The following is a 21,289-nucleotide window of genomic DNA, read 5'->3' as shown; positions in this document are numbered from 1 at the left end:
TACATTTGTTCCTCTTTTCCCCCCCCATAACTCCCCTCCTCCCAGTTCCCGCCCCACCCTCCACCCTCACTCCACACCCACTGTCCTCATCCATAGGTGCACGATTTTTGTCCAGTCTCTTCCCGCATCTCCCACACCCCTTCCCCGCCCCCCAGGAATAGTCAGTCCATTCCCTTTCTATGTCCCTGATTCTATTATAATCACCAGTTCATTCTGTTCATCAGATTATTTATTCACTTGATTCTTAGATTCACTTGTTGATAGATGCATATTTGTTGTTCATAATTTGTATCTTTACCTTTTTCTTAGGAATAGGAAAGGAATCTTTAATGAATGTTTACCATACCCAAGGTACTTCACATTATTTTTTAATCCTGAAAATAACACTGTAATAAGACATGGCTATCCCATCTTAAGGAGGGGATACAGTAAAGTGAGGCTCAGATAGTTTACTTTGTTTACCCAAGTTCATTCACATCTGCCCGAACCCAAGGTGCACAGTTGTTTATCTGATACTGAATATCAGAAAACAAACAGACAAACAAAAAACAACCATCATTACTGTGTATTATTAGGTATATTTTCTATTTCTTTTTATTTTTATTGTTAGTAATTTAAAAAAAATTGTGTTTTATTTTCTGAGCCAGCAGGGTAGTTAGGGAAACTGTTTTGCTTTGTAGTGAGCCTGGGAGGAGGGAAAAGAGGGGTGGGGGTGGGGTACAGGGAGAATAGACCAGAGAAAGTAAAGAGAACAAGAGGGTCAATCCCTGTTTGTTGGGCAAAGAGCAAGATGACTTCATGACTTTGAACTGTGGCTGCTGCTTCTCCCTGGCCAGTAACTGGAGTACTAGTAAGGGCAAACAGCCAGGAAAGCTTGTATGCTCCCCCCCTACCTCCCACGTCCCTGAGCCCACCACCCTATATTGAAACCCTTTCTTTTGCTCTTCCTTCATTTAGTCTCCAGTTATACCCCTCTCACCCCCTCCCATCTCCATTTTCTCTTCTGGTCATTCTATTTGAGAGCCCAAGTTGCTGCTACTTGTGAAGAGACACCCAAGAGTAGCATTGATGACGCACAATAAGGACAACCTCCAGTCTGAAGTGGAAACAGGAACCTGAACAACTTTATCTCCTCACCCTTGGAAGTTTTCAAAAGACCCCCAAAGCCTTCCCCTTACTGAAATGCTTCTAATTAAACACAATTCTCCTCAAGTACTAACAGTTAAGATTTTTTTTTTAATCTTCCAAGAAATGCCTGACTGGAGTGCGTGGCTCAGTGGTTTAGCATTGACCTATGAACCAGGAGGTCATGGTTTGATTCCCAGTCAGGGAACATGCCACAGTTGTGGACTCCATCCTCAGTGTGGGGCATAGAGGAGTCAGCCAATCAATGATTCCCTCTCATCATTGATGTTTCTCTCTCTCTCCCTTCCTCTCTGAAATCATTAAAAAAAAATTTTAATCCCCTAACAACTGGATTTATAAGTGAACTTTGAAATGCAACTTGTTTCTAAGTTGAGTTCTGCTTTTTCCTGTCCGGGTTAACGAGAAGTTAAATACTATACTTAAAATGTTCAATACTTTATAGGATTTGCTACCAATATTATTTAGCTTATGAAGGATAAGTTGTCCTTTTAAATTGTTTAACAATTGAGAAAAAAGTCAAAGTTATACTTGAAAAAGGCATTTTATAGTAATGAAGTTCTAACATTTACTAACAAAAAACTATCTGAAAATTTACAAAGCCTTTATAATTGCACAAATTGCTAGTGTAAAATATTTTTCAATGATTATCTACAATGCTGATATGATTAATTCCAAATACATCAAGTTAATAGTACATTTATTTTATTTTTTATTCAATTATAGAGCAAAGTTATCGATGTTATTTGGCTTCTAATAGTGAATTTCCAGAATCAGTCTGACATTCTTGGTCCAAATCAAATTTTACTATAGGAATGCTGGTGATTGAGGACCAAATTGGGGTAATAGAAATTCATGAACTATTTCCCCTTGTTGATACTTATTTCCTAATTTTGTTCTTTTTTTCTTGTAAAAACATTGATTTTTCTTAAACAGAGGTCTATTGATTTATAACTCCAATTTTTATGCTTTGCTTTCTTATGCCATCCATTAGAACATTACTATTTCAACAAGAATTTCTTCTATGATCTTGAAACTTTGTTCTTTGCTTCTTGTTACCCAAGTATTATGGTAAACAATATTTTATGAGGCATTTAATTTTCACTTGAAAAGGTTAACAAATTATCCAGGGGAGTTACAGTCGGTAATTTGTGGACTTGGATTACGTGTTTTAAAGGCTTTGAGCAACATCTGACAGGTGAAGCACTGAATTTGCCCGTTGGTGTTACTGTGAACAACATTCTTTCAAATTTGCCAATTTTAGCACTTGTTTCTTGAATGACAGTTTTACCAAGGAAATCTACACATTTTTTCGTTAGGCTGGAAAGAGGCTCTGAGAAATTATAGGATTTCTCAGATCTGTTTTTGGATGTTTGCATAGTAGTTTTCTTCTTTAGTTTATCTTCCACAACTCTGCGGCACATTGCAAAATATATTGCCTGCATACGCTTCCTCCATGCTGCAGGCGTGATTTTTTTAGGTTTGGTAGAAGTAATAAATTGATTATTAATTTCAGGTTTGATAACTTCATTTCTTTCTAAAGCAAAATGTACTCTTTTGTGTGGGCCAACGTTTCTATTTTCCATAGGATAGAGCAGAAGCCTATTTTTTGTCAAAAGAAACATTTGTACATGTCTAGTCTCATGAAAAATTATGGGATTTGTGTAATTTTGTTCCTGTGAATTAAAGAAAAGAGTACTTAGTCATCAGTCTATGGAGGCAAGATGGCTACATATATTTTAAACAAAATAAAATATTCAAAAAAGATACATAGAAGTTTTAAATATGAATGATAGTGATATTCAAACGCACACACAAAAACAAGTACTTGTATGTGACATACTTCTTTCTCTTCTGAATATTTTATCAGGATGTTAGCGTTAAAAATCTGAACTTTGGGCCTTCTGAAACACTTTTATAAATAAGGTGGGCTATTGGTAGAATAAAACATCATTCTGACATTTCTTAGGTTTTCATGTCCAGAATTAAGAAGCATATAAAAAAAATGGATTGAGTCAAAGGTCATAAGAGACATAACTGATAACAAACACAAATTGCAAAGTCTGGATATCCTAGTAAATAATTCAGAAAATCTAAAATTATCTTTACAACGGTTGTGTTTTTTATTGTGCCCCAATACTTAACACATAAGAAGTGCCTAATATATATCTGCAGTATAAAGTAGCCAAAGTGGTAGATTGACTTTAAAATAGACTATTTTTATCCCAGTAATAGCAAAATGTGTATGTATGAGCTTCTCATGAATCTCTTCCACACATTTCTAGAGCAAAAAAATTAACTCCAAAAAAACTTTTAAGTATAAATATTATCAGTGTTTAGTTTACAATGACTGCTACTTTTTCTTTAGATATCCTATATAATAAAAGCCTAATATGCTAAGTGTCTGACGTTCAACCATTTGACGAGTTGCTATGATGCACACTGACAACTAGGGAACATATACTCCAACTGGTAGGTTAGCTTGCTGCTGGGGTCCAGCTGATCAGGCCTGGGTGAGGCAGGCCAGACACACTCTGGAGTGCTCCCACAGTCCGTCCCCAGCTTCAATCATGCACCAGTGGGGTCCCTCGGCCTGGCCTGCACCCTCTCTCAATCTGGGACCCCTCGGGGGATGTCGTAGAGCCAATTTCGCCCGATCCCTGGAGGCCCCACTAGTACATGAATCTGTGTACCGGCCCTCTAGTATAATCCTATATAATAAAAGGCTAATATGCAAATGAACTGAATGGCAGAACGACTGGTTGCTATGATGTACACCGACCACCAGGGGGAAGACGTTCAATGCAGGAGCTGCCCCCTGGTGGTCAGTGCTCTCCCACAGCAGGAGCTCCACTCAGCCAGAAGCCAGGCTCACAGCTGGCGAGTGCAGTGGTGGTGGCAGGAGCCTCTCCTACCTCCAAGGCAGCACTAAGGATGTCCAACTACTGGGGGGCAGGCCTAAGCCATCAGTCGGACATCCCCCAAGGGCTCCTGGTCTGCAAGAGGGCGCAGGCTGGGCTGAGGGACCCCTCCAAGTGCACAAATCTCATGCACCAGGCCTCTAGTTAATAAAATAAGAAACTAAGATCTATCTAATTATATATTAGTATACTTAGTTTAAAGACATGTTAATGCCTATGATTTCCCCCCAAATGACAGAAGATTGAATTTTGCAATCCATTGGTAATGCCAATGTTATCCACTAAACCACAGGAGTGGAGATGTGTCATATTTTTGTTCTGTCCAATACCTTAGGAATTTTTCACCTTTCAAATCTATGTACCTTTAAGGAGAAGCAGGCTGTATCAGCCTCTCTTGAGGTTAGGGCATAGGCATGTGACCTGGGCTCTTCCAGTAAGATATATCAAAGACAAGTCTTTAATTAAGAAAAAGCAAGGACTCTGAAAAAATAGTTAAAACTATTTTAGTGAGGATGGTGATGGATATATATAGCTTTGAAGGGCAGCAGTGGGAAGGGTCTTAGAAATAGTGTCTTTTGCCCAGAATCAGAGTTGTTGACTGTCATCTGTGACAATAGCATGGGCCCCAGTGGAGCTGTCTGAGTCTGTAACTTGGTGACTTCTGACTGGACAGCTTTCAGCCTTTCTAGAGACTCTGTGAACTGCCAAATAGCCTGTAATAAGTGGACTTTCTGGTTGAAATAGCTGAAGTATATTGATAGAAAAGTGATGCATGATCCATTTTTTTGAAATACCATTTTTATTTCATATTTCCTTACAATCGAGAAAATTTGATAAAGCCTTCTTCATTTAAAAACATGCAGAATGTTCAGCTGGTGCAAAGGAACCCCCAGTTTGGGGGTGACGGTTTCAAAAAGAGCATTAGGACTTTAAGTGTGTGAAACCAAAAGAAGGATTTACCAAAGATTCTGGTCACTCTAACATGATATTCCCACAAGTCGTGGGATACACACGTTTACTGAACAGCAGTAAACCATTACCTTGTGATCAGTTACTGTCTTTGCCGGACTAATGTTGATTATCTTGGCATCTGGCTTTTTCAATTCATCCTCAAAGCATAAGGGGAGCCAGCTTTTCTTTCCTACTGCATGAGACTCACTTAATGGATCAATTCTGACAGATTTATTTTCTTTTGTACAAAAATCATTCATCTGTAGAGGAGATTTTCTTCTGAAAATGAACACATGTTCAGTATAAATGTCTGTAGGGCTGATTTCAGCTTGCCAGTTTTTGTCTGTCCCAATTCCTCAAAGTCACTGCCCACATCTCCCCCAAACCCTTTGCCATAGATCAGACAAGAGATGGCTTCCTGCCTGGTTTGGGGGAGGAGAAGAGGGGGAGGAGGAGGGGACAGCAAGTGGTGGTGGAAGCGAGACAGTAATCTGTGTGCCTCTTTGGTTTTTCAGTGGGGGGAGGGATAGTATGTAGGTTGAGAACACCAAAGGTGGAGAGGTATTTCCACATCCTTTGTTGAGATTCTGGGAGAAAGTGCTTTGCAGGGCAGCTTCCTGCCAACATAGGGTGGCCCCAGCTTTTCAACAGGATGGAATAGCGGGGTTAGGCAGAGAGGATATAATTTTCATGTTAGCTCTCCCTTGGTTCACAAGTGACATGGACACTGCGTTTAGACTTGCCAAGGAGCTTGCCATTGCAAGGATGAGGTAACCCATAGCAAAGGCTTGGCATACGTGCTGGACAATCGCAGAGCAGATGAAGGAGATGGAAGAGACTCAGAAAGTCCTACCTTACTGATGAGCGGTAAGAGTGGACCCTATCTAAGTTCAGAGAGAATAGACCATATGTACCAGCACATGAGCCAGAGATAGCAGCAGTCACGGCACATCTAGGAATGAGACCAGCAGTACAAGGATATTGACAAAGACCCTTGGCCAAGGACCTCTCCTTAGTCACAAAGTCCAGTGAGCACCTCACTCATCTACTCAGATACAATCTTAGAAAGCAAGAGGAGGACGGAGGTAAACCTAAAGAGACTAAATATTATTGCTGCAAACAAATTTTAAAGCACACTGGATTAATATGATTATTTTTCATTACATAGAGTTTGAGGAATCTCAACTATTGTAGTCTCTACACTCATTTTACCATGTCTTTCTCTCCATTTGACTGTAAACTTGCAGCAGATAGAACATGTGTTCAAGGTCCACATGTAATGCTGACTAGCTGAGCAAAGATCAGCCATTGGATTGTAGTATGAACCTAAATAGTCATAAGCCAGAATAAATTCATTCTGGCCTACTAGAAAATAAGAGCAGAACCTTTTCCTATTAGAAACATCTTTGATTTGCACAGCAAAGGAAACCATCAACAAAACAACAAGAAGACCCACTACATGGGAGAACATATTTGCCAATGATATCACCGATAAGGGTTTAATTTCCAACATTTACAGGGAACACATGCAACTTAACAATAGGAAGATAAACAATCCAATCAAAAAATGGGCAACGGACCTAGATAGACACTTTTCGAAGAGGACATACAGAAGGCCGAAAGACATATGAAAACATGCTCAAAGTCACTAATTATATGAGAGATGCGAATCAAAACGACAATGCGGTATCATCTCACACCCGTCAGAATGGCTATCATCAACAAATCAACAAACAACAAGTGTTGGAGAGAATGTGGAGAAAAAGGAACCCTTCTGCACTGCTGGTGGGAATGCAGACTGGTACAGCCACTGTGGAGAACAGTATGGAGTTTCCTCAAAAAAACTAAAAATGGAACTCCCATTTGACCCAGTGATCCCACTTCTAGGAATATATCCCAAGAAACCAGAAACATCAATCAGAAAGGATATATGCAACCCTATGTTCATAGCAGCACAATTCACCATAGCTAAGATTTGAAAACAGCCTAAGTGCCCATCAGCAGATGAGTGGATTAAAAAACTGTGGTACATCTACACAATGGAATACTACACTGCAGTACAAAAGAAAGAATTCTTACCCTTTGTAACAGCATGGATGGACCTGGAGAGCATTATGCTAAGTGAAATAAGCCAGTCAGAGAAAGATAAATACCACATGATCTCACTCATTTGTGGATTATAGAGAACAACATAGACTGATAAACAGGGACAGATCCAAAGATAGAGAAATAGCGATCAGACTATTAATCCCCAGAGGGAAAGTAGGGGAGGGAGGGGTTAGGGGAAGAGATCAAGCAAAGGACTTGTATGCATGCATATAAGCCAAACCAATGGACATGAACAGGGGGATGAGAACATGAGTGGGGCGGAGGTGGTTTTGGGGGGAAAAGGACACATTTGTAATACCTTAACTAATAAAGAATTAAAAATAAAAAATAAAAAATAAAAAAAATACAAAAAAAGGAAACATCTTTGAATAGAATGAAATATTTAAAAATTTTAAATAAATTACCTTTTATTTACATGATCTTCTAAGTGAACAACTGTATCAAATGATTTCCCAGGTTTTTTTTCAGCTTGACCTGAAATTATAAAAAATCGTCATAAAAGGCAAAATACATATTATGGAATTTAGAAAATATCTTATAAAAAATATCTTACAATATAAAATAACGTACAGAAAAACACCAGGTATAGTGCCTTATCTGTAGTAGTTACTCAGTCAAAACTTATTTTTTAAAAATTTATCTTTATTGTTGAAAGTATTACAGATGTCCCCTTTTATTTTATTCACTTATTTTTTTAAAATATTTTTTTATTGATTTTTTACAGAGAGGAAGGGAGAGGAATAGAGAGTTAGAAACATTGATGAGAGAGAAACATCGATCAGCTGCCTCCTGCATACCCACTACTGGGGATGTGCCCGCAACCAAGGTACATGCCCTTGACCGGAATCAAACCTGGGACCCTTCAGTCCCCAGGCCGACGCTCCAACCAGTGAGCCAAACCAGCTGGGGCTTATTCACTTATTTTTAAATATGTTTTTATTGCCCTGGCTGGTTTAGTTCACAGGTTAGAGCACCGGCCCATAGACCAAAGGGTCTTGGGTTCAATTCCCAGTCAAGGACATTTACCTTGGTTGCAGGTTCCCCATCCCATTAGGGGGGCGCCAATCAATGTGTCTCTCTCACGTTGATGTGTTGATGTTTCTCTCGAAATCAATGGAAAAAATATCCTCGGGTGAGGATTAAAAAGAAAATTTTATATATATATAAATTTATACACACACACACACACACACACACACACACACACACACACACTAGAGGCCCAGTGCACAAAAATGTGTGCACTGGGGGGAGGGGGGGTCCCTTAGCCTGTCCCGTGCCCTCTCACAGTCTGTGACCCCTCGGGGGATGTCCACCTGCTGGCTTAGGCCCGCTTCCTGGGGGACTGGGCCTAAGCTGGCAGTCAGACATCCCTCGAGCAGCCCGGGAGTCCTCAGGGGATGTCCACTTACCAGCAGGGAGCAGGCCTAAGCTGCAGTCGGACATCCTTAGCACTGCTGAGGAGGCGGGAGAGGCTCCCACCACCACTGCTGTACAGGCAGCCGTCAGCCTGGCTTGTGGCTGAGCAGAGCTCCCCCTGTGGGAGCGCACTGACCACGAGGGGGCAGCTCCTGCATTGAGCATCTGCCCCCTGGTGGTCAATGTGTGTCATAGTGACAAGTCATTCCCAGTTGTTCTGGTGTTAGGGTCAATTTGCATATTACCCTTTTATTCTATAGGATAGAGGCCTGGTGCACGGGTGGGGGCCAGATGGTTTGCCCTTAAGGGTGTCCTGGATCCGGGTGGGGGTCCCTTTGGGGTGCCTGGCTAGCCTGGGTGAGGGGCTGATGGCTGTTTTCAGGCTGGCCAAGCCCCTCAGTGGGGACCCTCACACCATGGGGGTGTGGCCAGCCTGAGTGAAGAGCTGATGGCTATTTTCAGGCTGGCCACACCCCCTTCAGGGTGAGGGTTCCTACTAGGGTGCCTGGCCAGCCTGGGTGAGGGGCTGATGGCCGTTTTCAGGCTGCCCACAGCCCCTTAAAGGTTGCAGAGTCCCGCTGGGGTGCCTGACCAGCCTGGGTGAGGGGCTGAGGGCTGTTTTCAGGCTGGCCACGCCCCCCGGTGACCCAAGCTCCCAGCTTCTCCTTATTCTCTTTCTTTTTTCTGGGATTTATTTATCTTGTATAACTGAAACTTTGTAGCCTTGAGCGTAGCCCAGGGCCATCCAGGGCAGGAAGGAAGCTTGGCTTCCTCCATTGCCAGGGTCAACCCAAGCCTCTTGCTCCCTCCAGCTCCATGGCCACCGCCATCTTAGTTGGGCTAATTTGCATAACACTCCTGATTCGCTGGTGGGCGTGGCTTGTGGGCATGGCTTGAGCATAGTGGAAGGATGGTTAATTTGCATGTTTCTCTTTTATTATATAGGATATATCTAAACTAATAAAAGACAAAGATGCTAATTGACAGTACCTTTGCCATGCCAAGCCACGCCCACCAGCCAAACAGAGTGACTATATGCAAATTAACCCAACCAAGATGGCAGGCAGCAGCCATGAAGCTTGAGCAAGCAGGAGGCTTGGTGGCCTGGGCGATGGAGGAAGCCAAGCTTCCTGCCTGCCCTGAGCCAGCTGTGGCCTCCACTCATGGCAACAAAGTTTCAATTATAGAAGATAAATAAATCCCAGATACCTGCTTCCAGCTGGCCTCCACTGGGAGCTTGGGTGGCTGGGGGCTGTGGCCAGCCTTCAAACATCCATCAGCCCCTCACCCAGGATGGCCACACCCTCATGGGGTGAGAATCCCCGCTGGGGGGCTTAGCCAACCTGCAAACGGCCCTCAGCCCCTCACCCAGACTGGCCAGGCACCCCAGCAGGACCCCCCACCCTGAAGAGGCTGTGGCCAGCCTGCAAACGGCCCTCAGCCCCTCACCCAGTCTGGCCAGGCACCCCAGCAGGACCCCCACCCTGAAGAGGCTGTTGCCAGCCTGCAAACAGCCATTAGCCCCTCACTCAGGCTGGCCAGGCACTCCTATATAATAAAAGGGTAATATGCAAATTGACCCTAACAGCAGAATGACTGGGAATGACTGGTCACTATGACACACACTGACCACCAGGGGGCAGACACTCAATGCAGGAGCTGCCCCCTGGTGGTCAGTGCACTCCCACAGGGGGAGCTCTGCTCAGACACAAGCCAGGCTGATGGCTGTCGGTACAGTGGTGGTGGTGGGAGCCTCTCCCACCTCCTCAGCAGTGCTAAGGATGTCCGACTGCAGCTTAGGCCTGCTCCCCGCTGGCAAGTGAACATCCCCCGAGGGCTCCCGGGCTGCCAGAGGGATGTCTGATTGCCAGCTTAGGCCCAATCCCCCAGGGAGCGGGCCTAAGCCAGCAGGTGGTCATCCCCCAAGGGGTCCCAGACTGTGAGAGGGCACAGGCCGGGCTGAGGGACGCTCCCGAGGGCACAATTTTTGTGCACCGGGCCTCTAGTCTATAATAATAAAAGGGTAATATGCAAACTGACCAAATGGCTGGATAGCAGGACAACCATAGATGACCACACTATGACACTCACTGGCACTAGGCCAGCCAAGGCGGGTGTGATGTGATTGGTTGGGGACCTGGCCATCGCTCCATGATTGCCCTGCAGAGGGAGGCCCAGGCCATAGCCTGTGTGGCAGTCCATCAATCGGGGGGCTCCACGCTTGCCACAAAGAGGGAGGCCCAGGCTACCCGGCTGGCGACAGGGCCTACCGCTTTGGGGCGATCATTCGTGGGGCTCCCAGACTGTGAGAGGGTGCAGGCAGGGCTGATGGACAACCCCCATCCCCCAGTGCACAAATTTCATGCACTGGGCCTCTAATATATATATATATAAAATTGATTTCAGAGAGAGGAAGGGAAAGGGGGAGAGGGATAGAGACATCAATGATGGGAGAGAATCATTGATTGGTTGCCTCCTGCATGCCCCCTATTGGGGATTGAGTTTACAACCCTGACCAGGAATCAACCATGACCTCCTGGTTCATAGGTCGATGCTCAACCACTGAGCCACATTGGTTGGGCAGATTTTCTTAATTTTTTAAATTAAAAAGAAAATCCTCACCCAAGGACACAGTCATTGATTATTTTATAGAAAGGGGACGGGAGATAGTGAGACCAACTGAGCCACACTGACAAGGGTGGTTAAAGATTTTCTTAATGCTTATGCCTAAAAGTTAGGTGCAGTTAATTTTCAGTTATTTCATTATAAACACACAATGTGTATACCTTTAAATAAAGTAGCAACTTTTTCCTTCTTATAAGCATTAGATTGAATGCTGGGCATAGGAGAAGAGATTGTAGAATCCAATGTTCTTTTATATTCTTGTTTATGCGGTGAAAATAGATACTGTAAGGGCTTAGCATAGTCTACCTAAAATTCAGAAAACAAAAAAGGAAAGCTGTTTTAGAAATAGTTTCTTTCCATGTTTATATTGATAATTTATACTTGCTTATTCACCTTTGGAATATCTAATTATGATAACTAATAGTCGTCTAGTTCTTTAAATACTTTAAAATATGTTTATTTAATTCTCAAAAAAACCCCATGAGATGGGTGTTATTGCCATTTATAGGTAAGGAAACCAATGTACAGAAATTTAAAAACTTGCCCATGCTCACAATTTTACTAATTTTTACTTTCTCTGTCTTTAAAACCTAGCATTTAAATCCGTATAAAACTTATTTAGCCAAGTATAGGGAAAGTCTAAAGTTCAAATACTGAGAAACAAATAGCCTTCTCAATTTAAACAGAGGCTTTACTTTCTCATACATAGAGTCAATACAGCAAAACAGCCCTGAGTAAAGGGGGAGAAACTGGAACAAATTATCTGGATTTTCCTAAATTAGAGTCTCAGATTGGCTCCATATGTTTTTACTTAAATACACATAGCTAGATATCCAAAACATACATGTGCATATGTAAATATAAACTGTATAATTTATGAATCTTCATCAACAAACCAAATATGTGTTTAGCACCCACAATTGTTTTTCACACTAGGCACAGAATATATGTAGTTCTGGATAATATATGATAAAAATAAGCATATGATAAAAATCTAGTCCACCAGGAACTCACATTCCTTTTTTTTTTTTAATTTAAAATAGATTTTTATAGAGAGGGAAGGAGAAAGAGAGAGAGAGAAACATTGATCAGTTGCCTCCGGAATGCACCCTGACCAGGGATTGAACCCAAAACCTGGATATGTGCCCCAACTGGAATTGAACCCACCACCTTTTTGTGTATGCCCAGCAGACTGAGCCACACTGCCCAGCATGAGCTCCACATTCTTATTGGATAGATGTGATTAGCATACATGAAACATTAGTAAATAATGTAGTAGAGTAATATCACTAAGAACCAAACTAATCAATAAATGAGGAGGAGTTTAGAAAAGAGGAATATCAGTGAGGGCTAAAACTGACAAAAAATATTTCATCAATGAGGAAGAACTTAATACTAGGATTTAGAGATGAGGATATTTCAGAAGAAGCCCAGAGTATTCATAAGAAGGTCAAGAAAACAGCATGTTTAGAACAGGGGACATTTACTATTTATTGAGTATAAAAGACAAGTTTGAATAGTTAAGGAGAGTTGTGAGAGAAATGGACTACAGATATGAAAGTCAAACAGAGAAACTTTAACATAAAGAAAAATTACGGAAATTGACTTGAGAAGAAAACCTGTTATAGTAGTTATTATTTTAATTATATAATCTAAATAACCATCTCATGCTCAAAAATGGTCTTGGCACACATCAAAAGATTAACAAATACATATATATTTTCATATTTAAAATTAAATGTTTAAGTTATGCATGTATAAATTATGATGCCCTGTCTTAACCAACTTTATGGGAACTGCTAGTCCTTATCATATTTAATAAATAATTTCTATTGTACTGATTATCCAACAAATAATATATTATTTCCTCTATTATCTCCAAATATAAAGTTTTCCATAATATCACACATAAAATCTTATGCTTTTGAATCCTAAAACCCATTTGAATTTGGGACTGGTAGAAATATATACAAAATTATTTGGGTTAATTTGAATTGCTATTAAGTAATTATAAGCATACAAATTAAACCTACCTCATCTGTATCCTTAAGAAAAAGAAAAGATCTATCATATCTTGATTTTTGATTTTCTTCTGGTAGTTCTAAAGGAACAAATACAAAAATAAATGATATTTCTACACTATTAGACTACTTTTAATTTAACTCAATAAATTATTTTCTCTACATATAGTAAAATTTTTAGAAATGTAGTTTGATAATCTTGTTTGCTTACATAGAATTGCTTTCACATTTTTAGAGCTAAATATATTCTAGAATAATGTGCTTTAGAAGTGAATTTCTATTAACAGAATATAACTTTTTAAAAATATATTTTTATTGATTTTGGAGAGGAAAGTAGAGGGAGAGAGAAATAGAAACATTAATGATGAGAGAGAATCATTGATTGTCTGCCTCCTGCATGCCTCTACTGGGGATTGAGCCTGCAGCCCAGGCACATGCCCTGACTGGGAATCGAACTGTGACCTCTTGGTTCATAAGTTGAGACTCAACCACTGAGCCACACCAGCTGGACAACAGAATATAACTTTTGATTAATTACTATAATACGATAACCCCATTTCAAATTATGAGTTTTATTAATGTGGATTATCATTTAATGGACTGTCTTGAACTAGGCATAATGTAAGGTAAAGCATACAGACTTTGCATTTAGATAGCCTGGGACCAAAACCTACTTTTCTTGTATGTGAGTTATGTAGCCTAAGGAAAGTTATTTAATCCCTCTGAGTCCTCACCTGTTAAGTGGAAATGATAGTCCTTATTTTAATATGGATGCTGTGAGACTTAAATGAGATAAAAAATAGATGTAACAAACAAATACAGTGTGTGGTAGTCATTCAATCAATGGTTATTTGTTGAGCACCTACAATATGCCAGGCACTGGTACTAGACTCTAGAATGGTAATTCCTGCCCAATGATGCATACATTTTAGTGAGTAATACAGAAAATAAACAAGAGACAAAGAAGTGAATAATTATAAATTGAGATATATGCTGTGAAAGAAATAAACAGATGTTGGTGAGTGATAATATACATGGAGGTATAATTTAGATAGGGTAACTGCTTTGTACTGAATGTTTTTGTGCCACCCAAAATTTATATGTTGAAGCTCTGATCCTCAATGTGATATTTGGAAGTGAGCCTTTGGGGGGTAAGTAGGTTTAGATGAGATAATGAGGGTGGGGCCCCCATGATGGGATTAATGCCCAAGAGAGAGCTGACACAAAAAGAAAGGTGGCTGTCTGCAAACCAGGGAAAGGACCTTCCCCAGAACCTGACCATACTAGCACCCCAATCTCAGACTTCCAGCCTCCAGAACTGGGAGAAATAAATATTTGTTGTTAAAGCCACTCATTCTATAGCAGGTTGTTATAGTAGCCTGAACTCAGAGAGAAATTGGTACCGAGAAGTGGGATGCTGCTGTAACAAATACGTAAGAATATGCAAGTGGCTTTGGAAGTGGGTAGAAGCTGAAAGAGTTTTGATGTGCATGCTAGAAAAAGTCAGTAAGTCCATAAAGGGATTTTAAAAGCAATTCTGGTAAGAGCTAAGAAAGAGGAGAGGTACAGAGAAAGCTTCCATTTTCTTAGATAATACATAAATAACCATGTGCAGAAATGTCAGTAGAAATACGAATGGTAAAGGCCATTATGATGAACTGAAAAGAAATTCAGAATTTTTCTTTCTAGAAAAATAAACATAAAAATATCTTCTTAATTGTATAAATTACCCATTCAGATATTTAACATCTCTTTCTCTTAGGAAATTCTTCTTTATAGCTCACTAAAATTTTTCACACTGCAGTTATAATCCACTAGAGGCCCGGTGCACAAAAATTTGTGCACTGGGGGGGTGGGGTGGTTCCTCAGCCAGGCCTGTGCCCTCTCACAGTCTGGGACCCCTCAGGGGATGACCACCTACTGGCTTAGGCCTGCTCCCTGGGGGATTGGGCCTAAGCTGGCAATCAGACATCCCTCTAGCAGCCCAGGAGCCCTCGGGGGATGTCCACTTGCCAGCGGGGAGCAGGCCTAAGCTGCAGTCAGACATCCTTAGCACTGCTGAGGAGGCGGGAGAGGCTCCCTCCACCACCGCTGTACTGGCAGCCTTCAGCCTGGCTTGTGGCTGAGCAGAGCGCCCCTGTGAGAGTGCACTGACCACCAGGGGGCAGCTCCTGCATTGAGCGTCTGCCCCCTGGTGGTCAGTGTGTGTCATAGTGACCAGTGATTCCCAGTCGTTCTGCTGTTAAGGTCAGTTTGTATATTACCCTTTTATACTATAGGATAGAGGTCTGGTGCACGGGTAGGGGCCAGCTGGCTTGCCCTGAAGGGTGTCCCGTATCAGGGTGGGGGTTCCGCTGGGGTGCCTGGCCAGCCTGGGTGAGGGGCTGATGGCTGTTTGCAGGCTGGTCACACCCCCTTCAGGGTGGGGGTCCCCACTGGGGTGCCTGGCCAGCCTGGGTGAGGGGCTGATGGCTGTTTGCAGGCTGGTCACACCCCCTTCAGGGTGGGGGTCCCCACTGGGGTGCCTGGCCAGTCTGGGTGAGGAGCTGAGGGCCTTTCCAAGCTCCTTCAGCAACGGAAGCTCCCAGTCTCTCCTTTTTTTTTATTTTTATTTTTTATTCTGGGATTTATTTACCTTCTTTAATTGAAACTTTGTTGCTTTTAGTGGAGCTCAGAGTCGGCTGTGGCAGGGAAGCTTGGCTTCCTGCTCGCTCCAGCTCCGTGGCCACGGCCCGCTGAAAGCAGGTATCTGGGGTTTATTTACCTTCTATAATTGAAACTTTGTTGCTTTGAGTGGAGCTCAGAGCCACTGTGGCAGGCGGGGAAGCTTGGCTTCCTCCATCATTGGGGCAACCAAGCCTCCTGCTTGCTCCAGCTCCGTGGCTGCCGGATGCCATCTTGGTTGGGTTAATTTGCATATAGTCACTCTGATTGGCTGGTGGGCGTGGCTTAAGGCATAGCAAAGGTATGGTCAATTTGCATGTTTGTCTTTTATTAGTGTAGATAACTTTTGAGCAAATGCTTTCAACAGAGATCAAATTATCAAGAACCTTTAAGATACAAATACTAAAGTGTATAATAAAAACATGCATTTATATATCAAGGGAGAAATAAATACATTACACAAAGCATTACCCATTGACTTGTTTTCTTGATTTTTTGTATTTGTTGGCGCAGCATGTAATCTTAAATTTAACTTCTCAAAATCACTCTTTCTGGGTTCAGGCTCATTTTTGAAAGAGACATACCTGGAAAATGAAATTAATGTAACTAAAATAATCAGAAAATGTATAAGGCTAATCTAAAAAATAAATTTGGAGAACTGTGGTGATGTCCCAGTTATATAGATCTGGATGTTTTTGTGTTAATATATTACAGTAGAAAGTGTAAAAGAATGGGACTAATAAGCAGGAGCTGAAAAAACTAGTGATATTCACTCAAGGTAAGAAGAGACAGGAAACTGCTGTTGTCATAAAATTGAGGTCAGTTCAGGAAGCTATTGTTCAGGAGCTGGTTAACTCTTTCAGAAAAATATGCTGGAAAGTGTTAAATGAAGATACTGGGGACATTGCCATATGAGTCAATGTAGTGAGACGGAGTTAGGATCAGTTCAGATACCAGATCACAGCATTTATTCTCTATATTAAAAGGGTAATATGCAAATAGACCGAGTGGCAGAATGACTGGAATGCCTGTGGCCACTTGCCTCTCCGGGCCTCATCCTCCAACGGCCCACCCCCCCTCAACCCCGATCTGTATGTAAGAAAGTTAATGGTATATAATTCATGATATTTCTGACCTCTAAATGCTTGGAACCCATGATTCAGTCCTCAGACCTCAGACACTCATCTGTAGTTGGTATTACCCAGTCCCACACCTTTAAATATTGCCTAAACAGTTATGCTGATGTACCCATGTACAGACTAGACCCTAAACCAGCCGTGGGCAAACTACGGCCCGCGGGCAGGATCCGGCCTGTTTGAAATGAATAAAACTATTGAAAAAAAAGACCGTACCCTTTTATGTAATGATGTTTACTTTGAATTTATATTAGTTCACACAAACAGTCCATCCATGCTTTTGTTCTGGCCCTCTGGTCCAGTTTAAGAACACATTGTGGCCCTCGAGTCAAAAAGTTTGCCCACCCCTGCCTCTTGTATGAACTCCAGATTTATATATGCAACTACTACATGACTTCTGCATTTAGATGTATTATAGCCATCTCAAACTTCACATATTTTACACCAAATTTTTGCTTATACCTTCTTCCCCATCTGTTCCTCATCCTGGCTTCCTCATCTCCATCCAATCAGAGGCTTAGGCCAAAAACTCTAGTCATCTTTGATTTCTTTCTCTCATTCCTCATTCCCACTCTGTCAGCAAATCTCACTAGAGATTTGTTAACTATAGTCACCATGCTATATATTACATCTCTAGGACATTTACCTTATAACTGGAAATTTGTATCTTTTGATCACTTTCACTCATTTCAACAGCTACGTTCTTTATGATAGAGTTGGCCAGAAAATAACAATGAGAGGGAAGATGGTAACAGTGGCCAGATAAAACATTTTGTTGTTTCCCTCTTCCTCCTCTCTTACTCCTATATAGGAGGGTGCTGGAAATTATTCATCTATTTTTTTTAAAAATATATTTTATTGATTTTTTTACAGAGAGGAAGGGAGAGGGATAGAGAGCCAGAAACATCGATGAGAGAGAAACATCGATCAGCTGCCTCCTGCACACTCCCCACTGGGGATGTACCCGCAACCAAGGTACATGCCCTTGACCGGAATCGAACCTGGGACCCTTGAGTCCGCAGGCCGATGATCTATCCACTGAGCCAAACCAGTTAGGGCTGGAAATTATTTAATAACATTTTTTTCTAATGTTGATTTATATTTTCATTTACATTAAGGAATAATATGAAAGTGAACAATGAAAATATATGTTGGACCTTCATATATTCATCAATGACATACAGTGGGGCCTTGACTTACGAGTGTCCCGACTAACGAGTTTTTTGAGATACCAGCTGTCTCTCAGAGGATTTTTTGCATTGAGTTGACAGAGTAATTTGAGTTAACGAGCTCATTAACGAGCTCAGTCTCAGAACGAATTAAACTGGTAAGTTAAGGCCCCACTGTAGTTACTTCTTTGCTGAGACAGATAATAGTTTTTGAATACTAGAAGAATATTTCCTCAATTTTATTTTTTGCTATTTAAAATATAATGGCTACAGGCAAGAGACATACTTTTAAGTTTAATCTTCATCATTAACATTTACTCCTTAACTTTCTTAAATTTAGACATACAATATATACTAATTTGATTGGTAATATTTGTCAATTTTTATGGTGTAAATATCCAAGGTTGATTTCAAGCTACCAGTGGGACATCATTGAATATGAAACTGAAAAGAAATGTGTAGTAGCATGATAATACATAATAGTTCTACCATATGGATACAATACATGTAAATAATTTCAAGACTATAGATAATAGTAAAATGTAATAAAATAATTAGGAAGTGATAAGTTTTAAATAATGTCTTTGTTTATAGTATGTCTGAATTCTTAGTTTACATAATTTGATTTTTAATAATAACTGTTTAATAACCATCTAACAAAATTCCTGAAAATTCAACAATCAGCTCTAAAAAATTAGTAGGAGCTAACTCTAGCACACCACTGTTCCTGTACCAGAGAAAAAAAGAGATTAGAAGATGGAAGAGGAGAAGGTGTGCTAGAGGAAGATCACACCCACCTTTCACTCACAGGTAGGGGGCCAGGAAGAAGAAAATTGCTGGCCATCGCCCTTTTCCATTTCAGCTCTTACAAAATCATTATTCTGGTTTGATGGGAGAAGGGAAAGCCTTGAGTAGTATGTGGGATCAAAACACTAAACTGGATATACCAGTGGTTCTCAACCTTCTGGCCCTTTAAATACAGTTCCTCATGTTGTGACCCAACCATAAAATTATTTTCGTTGCTACTTCATAACTGTAATGTTGCTACTGTTATGAATCGTAATGTAAACATCTGATATGCAGGATGGTCTTAGGTGACCCCTGTGAAAGGGTCATTCGACCGCCAAAGGGGTTGCGACCCACAGGTTGAGAACCGCTGAGATAGACTTTTAATAACCAAAAAATGACCTGTGAAATTGAAGAAATAAAAAACTATTTTATGTTATATGTTTTTGAGTTAAGAATAGGCAAATGAAACAGTTAAGCTAATATTTTATTATAAACTAGAGGCCTGTTGCACAAAGAGATTCGTCTAATAGGCCTTTCCTTCCCCTGGCTGCTGGCATGGTTTTCCTCCGGCACCCAGGCCTTCGCTCCGGCCCGGAGCCTTCCGTCTTCGCTGCTCTGGCCCAGAGCCCTCCGTCTTTGCTGGGCACCGCCGCTTCGCACCTACGTATGCAAATTAACTGCCATCTTTGTTGGGTTATTTTGCATACTCTTCTGATTGGCTGGTGAGCGTAGTGGAGGGACAGTCAATTTACATGTTTTTCTATTATTAGGTAAGACTAGGAGCCCAGTGCGTGAAATCGCGTAGCCCCGCCCACCCACCCGCCGCCCTGCCTTGACATCTGAACCTCTCCATGCAGAGCTCCAGCACGTCTTGCCCAGCCCCCAACCCCTCTGGCCTTCTCTGGCAGCTTCAAGCCCTGCTCTCAGTCCCTAGAGTCACCTTGGGCTGGTCCCACCTTCTCCTGGTGCCTCCCCACTTCCCCCTGTCTCCAGAGCAATGAGGTGGCTCTGCCCTCTCATGGCACCGGAGGAGAGCATGGAAGCCTCCCGCCTGCTGCACTGTGCTCCTTCCTCTAGCAGGTGGGTGGCGGAGCACTCTGAGTGTGAGCAGTGGGTGGCGAAGAACTGGTGAGGGGGGTGCTACGGGCTCTCACCCCCGCCCTCCCCGGCACAGGATGGTCCCACCTTCTCTGGGCGCCTCCCACTTCTGCCCTGTCTTTGGAGCAACGCTCCACAGCGCACGCACAGGCAGCCTCCTGTGATCGGTCCTTTATGTGTTATGGCATCCCGACCATTAGCATATTAGCTCTTTATTATTATGATTTTTAAAAAATCTGTTTTTATAAGTGAGATTCATCAAGGGTTTATAATTCTTGTGGTCAGACTTGAGGATCAAATACAGCTTTATAAAAAGAATTGGAATTATGCTTTCATCTTTGTCTATATGCTGAGAAGCCATTCAAATAATTCTTTAAAATTTTGAAGAAATGCATTCTGACCCAGCTTTTAGGTGATACTTTCATAAAATTTTGACTACTTTCTCAAAAATTTCTAGTTATTGATTTCTAATGTTTTCTTTTTCTTGTTTAGACTATTTTTTTATTTATATTTCCCATTCATTTTTCAAAGCAGCATAGCTATATAAAGTACTGATTATAACTTTTAATTTTTTTTATATCCATAGTTATAGCCCCTTCCCCATGACTAATGTGGTACCTTTATGTGGCTTGCTTTTTGTCTTCAATTTCTCAAATTATAGTCATATTAACATTCTTCTGGGAGGTGTTATACATACTAATTTTGCCAAATGCTTTTAAAGATTCAGTGTGCTTATGGGAGAAAAGCCAAAAGTTAGGTGGAAGTACATGACAGCTTTTTCTTTTTCCTTCAATAAATGCATACTTAACATGATTTATAGGGAATATATTCAATTAAGTGCCAGATATTTGGTATATAAGATTGAGGATAAACTCTGTTCTCAACTGATTATGACTTTCTTTGCTAGTTTACATAATCTCTTAATGTAGTTTGCTTTTGTTAAACTACATTATATGGATTAATTTTGTGAACTTAGTTGAGATATAACTAAATTATAAGTCCTGCTCCCTACAAGCAGATAGACTTGTAGGATAGATAAAATGGGTATATGCAGTCCTTCTAAATGCACAGGGACCTGGAGGAGGGTGTTTTATTACTCACTGAGGCACAATAACTTTTACCACACTGTTTACAAGGAGGGTCAAAGTTTCTGTCATTCTATCCTCAAGTTTCTTCCTTAAAAGTAGGTGTGAAGGACTGTGAAAGGTCTGAGACTTGACCCTCCTTACAAACTAACAAGCTAG

The 21,289-nt window shown here is 41.3% G+C and overlaps 1 protein-coding gene across 1 annotated transcript in view; it reads right to left on the bottom strand.

The window, feature by feature from the left end:
• Nucleotides 1–2,237: 2,237 nt before the first annotated feature.
• Nucleotides 2,238–21,289, bottom strand: part of C3H1orf141 (chromosome 3 C1orf141 homolog) — a 36,699-nt gene continuing 17,647 nt past the window's right edge. The window contains exons 3-8 of the mRNA XM_059689242.1: nucleotides 16,325–16,437; nucleotides 13,202–13,269; nucleotides 11,330–11,474; nucleotides 7,529–7,598; nucleotides 5,105–5,294; nucleotides 2,238–2,819 (exon numbers count right to left, since the gene is read on the bottom strand). Coding sequence (XP_059545225.1) covers nucleotides 2,238–2,819; nucleotides 5,105–5,294; nucleotides 7,529–7,598; nucleotides 11,330–11,474; nucleotides 13,202–13,269; nucleotides 16,325–16,437 — 1,168 coding nt within the window. The remainder of the gene's footprint in view (nucleotides 2,820–5,104; nucleotides 5,295–7,528; nucleotides 7,599–11,329; nucleotides 11,475–13,201; nucleotides 13,270–16,324; nucleotides 16,438–21,289) is intronic.

The sequence above is a fragment of the Myotis daubentonii genome, chromosome 3 (assembly GCF_963259705.1).
Source record: "Myotis daubentonii chromosome 3, mMyoDau2.1, whole genome shotgun sequence".
NCBI lineage: Eukaryota > Metazoa > Chordata > Mammalia > Chiroptera > Vespertilionidae > Myotis > Myotis daubentonii.
The sequence above is the reverse complement of the archived record's forward strand: the minus strand, read 5'-3'. Positions and strand labels throughout refer to the sequence as shown.